A 4,495-nucleotide genomic window follows, 5' to 3' on the forward strand; every position below is an offset into this window, starting at 1 on the left:
CATTAGCACTTACAGCTTCGCTGCTTGCAGTGTCCACATTAGCACTACCAGGCTGCTGTTGGCGATTATGCTGGGACGCCGCTTCAGGTGAACGAGCCGCCTTGGCAACATTGACGCTGACGCCTTCAGTTGCTGCCGCAGCGCCTGTACCGCTTACTCCTGCGCTCTCTTTGGGTGCATCGCTGTCGCCATCGACTTTCATGCGCTGATTCTGTAAGTGAAAAAAGAAGAGAAAATGAAAACGTCAATTTGCGTTAATACTCGCAGTTAGTAAGTTATTATGTAAAAGTGGAAAATATTTACAATAAGAATATGCATTTCAAATTTAAATGGAAAATGCTACATATACTTATGCATGCCAGCATTACCATATTTTTAACTAAAATATGTATGTATAAGTATGCACTAAAATTTACATGGATAGATTTCTAGCGCGCATTATTACGCTTCCATAGCCTTATAATTCACGCTATCTACACACTTACATTAGCGCAGCAGCAGGCATACTGAGCACCGCCGCCACCATTGCTGTTGCTGTTACCCTTTTGACCACTATTGCTCGCCCCGCTACTAGTGGTGGGCGTCTTTGCTCCACCGACCGGTGTTGTTGCACTGTTGCTTGCATGCTTGCCAGTTGTTGGTGTTTGTGCTGTGGCTGCTGCTGGTGCTGCTGCTGCTGCCGGTGGCGCCACCAACTGCCTTCTTCGACGACGTATACGCACCGGCGAACGCGCACCGACGTAATTAGAAAAGCGTCGACGCGAATGTCGCACGATTGACACCCAGTCAATCATGATTGTTTTACGATTTCTTAACTAATATTTTTTTCCTTTTTTACCTCACTTTTATTAGCTCGGGATGTAACTATGTAATATTGATGCGCCTAAGAGATGCAGCGATTTCTATTCTCAAGTTACATACGTGATGACAGTACGAATGGAAATTATAATAGCGAGGTTTTAGTTTTTCAAACTATAATTTTATTTATTTTAATTACAGCTCTTGAAAGTTTTATGCGCTTTAAGTTTTTAGCACTAAATTTGCCATTATGAAGCAGTCTTTAATATCCTTCGATTTCAATTATCCATATGCATCAATTGCAATCAGTTGGGCATAACATTGAATATCGCTCCCTTTCGACGCGGATTCCACTTGGCATTAAATGACAAAAATTTTAATGACAAAGTTGGGCATTAAAAAATATCTGTGCCATTACGTTAAGTAAAATTGTCACTAAATTCGTTTCGACAAGGCATTTTTTAAAAAGCACACATTTCTCGCCATTTCAATGCCTAGTGGAAATTCGGCATTACTTTTGAAACATCATTATTAGAGATGAACGATTTTCAACAACAAGTGGCATAAGCGATATTGAAAACACAAGTGCACAAAGCAAATCTTCGATTTTTTTTCTTGTAAATTTTTTAATTTTTTTTAAATTGGGATTTGAGTATGTGTAAAGTGTAAATTTTTACTAAAAATATCTAAATTCAAACTTTTCTTTTAATTTCGCAACTAACGCTATATGAAGATTTTAGTGGTACACCGTATATAAAACCGAAAATTTCAAACTTTATTAATATATTTAATTTAAATTAAGTACAATCAAGGCATATTAAACAGGTAGGACCAATAGAGCAGATAATAAGGATTTTAGATTAGAATAAGAATTTTTCACCGAGGCAGTTTTTTTTCATATAAAAAATAAGCGTTCATACTTGGCATATTAGAAAATGCGTAACACGTACAAAAAAAAAAATAAATCAACGCCATTTTTAAGAAACTCCAAACTTGCACCTTATAATAGTAAAATTTAAGTTTTTAAGTTTAAAATTTTTGTGTAAAGTTTAAAAACCGGATTTACATGATATATTTTTATAAAAAATGTATGAAAACTGTCAGTGCTGAGCATCAAAAGCGTGCGATATTCACAAGTCGACGGCAATGTAATTAGTGGAAGTATGCATGTAATTTAATCACATTTTTTCCATAAGCTTATCACTAATGACAGCAGCTAACTACTAATATTCCATACCCATGTATACATACATACATATGTACCTATGCATACCTATGTAACTATGTAACGTTTCGTGGATGTACCAAGAAAAACTGCAAAGGTTAATGATATCCGAACCACCACTCATTCAAGGTGATGTACATATATCAAGTCAACGCGCGGAAGTAATTAACAGCATCTTAAGTCATTAAAGCTGTGAATGGGTACTTGTTTACCAGCTCTTTTGGTTTCGTCTATACTTATGTACATACACATATGTATGTATTTCTATTTCAGATCCAAACATTTTCATTATCTACTCCAAAAAAAAAACGAGAAGTAGAAATAAACTTTGCCTCCCGCTAAATAAAAGTCTTTGCTAAACTTTTAAAGCAAATTATAACAAAAAGGCACTTAAGGCAGCAGCGCGCCAAAAAAAAAGCGCAATTCAAAACTAGACGATTACGTACTTTGAGTGAAAACACGCTACAAATGAATGCTGTTAACAAAATTATGCGCCTTCAAAGTACAATAGCGTGTAACTAATCCACGCTAGTAGCAACATTGTGTTTACCACAATATGTACTCGTTGACATTTCTTGCAAAACTAATTCATTCGTCACCAGCAAGAAATAAAAGAAATAAAAAGAAAAAAGATGAATCATTAAAATCTGTCACAGCGCTAGATTTAACTACACACATACATATACATACTTTTCCACACCAACACTTGTCTATGTAGCGCGTAATCCACAAGAAGCATGCCTCAACCACTAGGCTGTCGAGAAGAGGAAAAACCCCCACAACTGAGCGCACATAAAGATGCAGCACTTAAGGTACGTGTGATGTGTGACAGTTAACCTCCGTTGCGGGTCAAACGTCAGCATAAATCTACTGCGCTGCCAAAGAGGTGCATGCATAATGGTTAGGTGACGTTAAATTGTGTGTGAACAAAGTACTCACTGTACAATGGGATTTATGTTGTTATGTTGTATGTACATACATATGTATGTATGTATGTATGGCCATTGTGCTTTTCTCATTTTTCGATGCAACCAGAGTGCTACGTTTTTGTTTTTGACAAATAAAAATTTGATGCCGCGAGAAAGGATAATAACGCATTAACAAAGCTTGCTGGCCTGCTTGCTCAGTTGGATTTATATCACACACATTCTTCAAAAGTGTATTAATGCAAAATTTATAATTTTTGACACATGCACAAAAACATAACATATGTACATACATAAAAATCCGATCTATACATATTAGATAGTAAGTTTAATTATGCTTGGGGAATGCCTGACCTCTGAGGAGTGGTCAGGAAAGGCAGCAACCAAGAAAATAGAGTTTAGTCTTTCTGGACAAAGATGAACCGCAGGCACTCATGGGATCTCCTTAGCCTCACAAAGCTAACCCTCAATTATAGTAGGCTTGGCTTGATACGAACTGGGTATTCAGTAAGAGAAAGTCGCAAGAAGTTCAACCAAAATGTATGGTAAATATGTCATTTTGCTCGTGGTGCTTGCATTCTATAGCAAGTCACTGTGGGTAATTTGAACCATTTTTAAGGCAAAAATTATTTATGACCAAGCAAGTGGGGTACTCAAAAAACATTTTCTTTTATTGATTGGCATATGATTTTCCACATTTCTGCAAAACAAAATCCCGTGGGGTCTAAAGGGGTCACTTTTTAATTTGCGGTTATATTGAAAAAGTTTGAATGCAGTTTTTTTTCTAAATATTTATATCAAAGAATAAAAATTCTACTTAGTTATAAAAGCTATTTATATCGTGGATATTTTTCAAAAAATATTGCCAAATTATATTAATTTCAATTGAAAATTTGAAAATAATGAATTTTCCAAAATTTTTCTGCTGAAAAGTTAAAAGGAGCAGCCTTTGCAGCAATAAACACACAACTTAAAAGCTTTTTCATATTTCATTTTTAAGAAATAAAACTTAATTAATGGTTATGTCAGAAGTATGCATTTTACTCTAAGAAAAAAAATACATTTTTCTGAATTTTCAATATTTATGTAAATTTTTTCGATAAAAATTTATTCAACCAAGGCTGTTTGAAAAAACTAGTAAAAACAACATAAAAACGATTCCAATATTTCACTTACTGCTAAGCAGTTATAATTCGTTTTTTTACAAAAGCAAAGGACACAGCCATTTGGTTTGACTTTTTCTTTTATTAAATACCAAGGGCAGTAAATTTATTTTTGTGAGTACGAGCAACGACTTTTTGCCACAAAATCTGATCAAAATACCTATAGTGCAATCGAAGGGATGATGTGTAGTTTTAGAGCTACAAACAAATCAAAATGTCGATGCATTCCAGTGCACGTGGCTACATATGACCATTTCCGACTGGGTACTTACTACGTACGTATGTATGTGTATACGGGCTTACATCTTTGCACAATTATATTCGACTTAAGTGAGCTTGTTACAGGCGAACTCGAGCGACTTGTTACGTGCATTCGCCTCTTC

The 4,495-nt window shown here is 35.3% G+C and overlaps 1 protein-coding gene across 1 annotated transcript in view; it reads right to left on the minus strand.

The window, feature by feature from the left end:
* LOC108364681 (uncharacterized) overlaps window positions 1–4,495 on the minus strand; it is a 98,483-nt gene that overhangs the window by 43,362 nt on the left and 50,626 nt on the right. Inside the window, exons 11-12 of the mRNA XM_017618463.1 lie at window positions 486–815; window positions 14–211 (exon numbers count right to left, since the gene is read on the minus strand). Of these exons, the coding sequence (XP_017473952.1) occupies window positions 14–211; window positions 486–815 (528 nt within the window). The remainder of the gene's footprint in view (window positions 1–13; window positions 212–485; window positions 816–4,495) is intronic.

Source organism: Rhagoletis zephyria, unplaced genomic scaffold (genome assembly GCF_001687245.7).
Source record: "Rhagoletis zephyria isolate East Lansing unplaced genomic scaffold, Rhagoletis_zephyria_1.1 Rzeph_scaffold_01632, whole genome shotgun sequence".
Lineage (NCBI taxonomy): Eukaryota > Metazoa > Arthropoda > Insecta > Diptera > Tephritidae > Rhagoletis > Rhagoletis zephyria.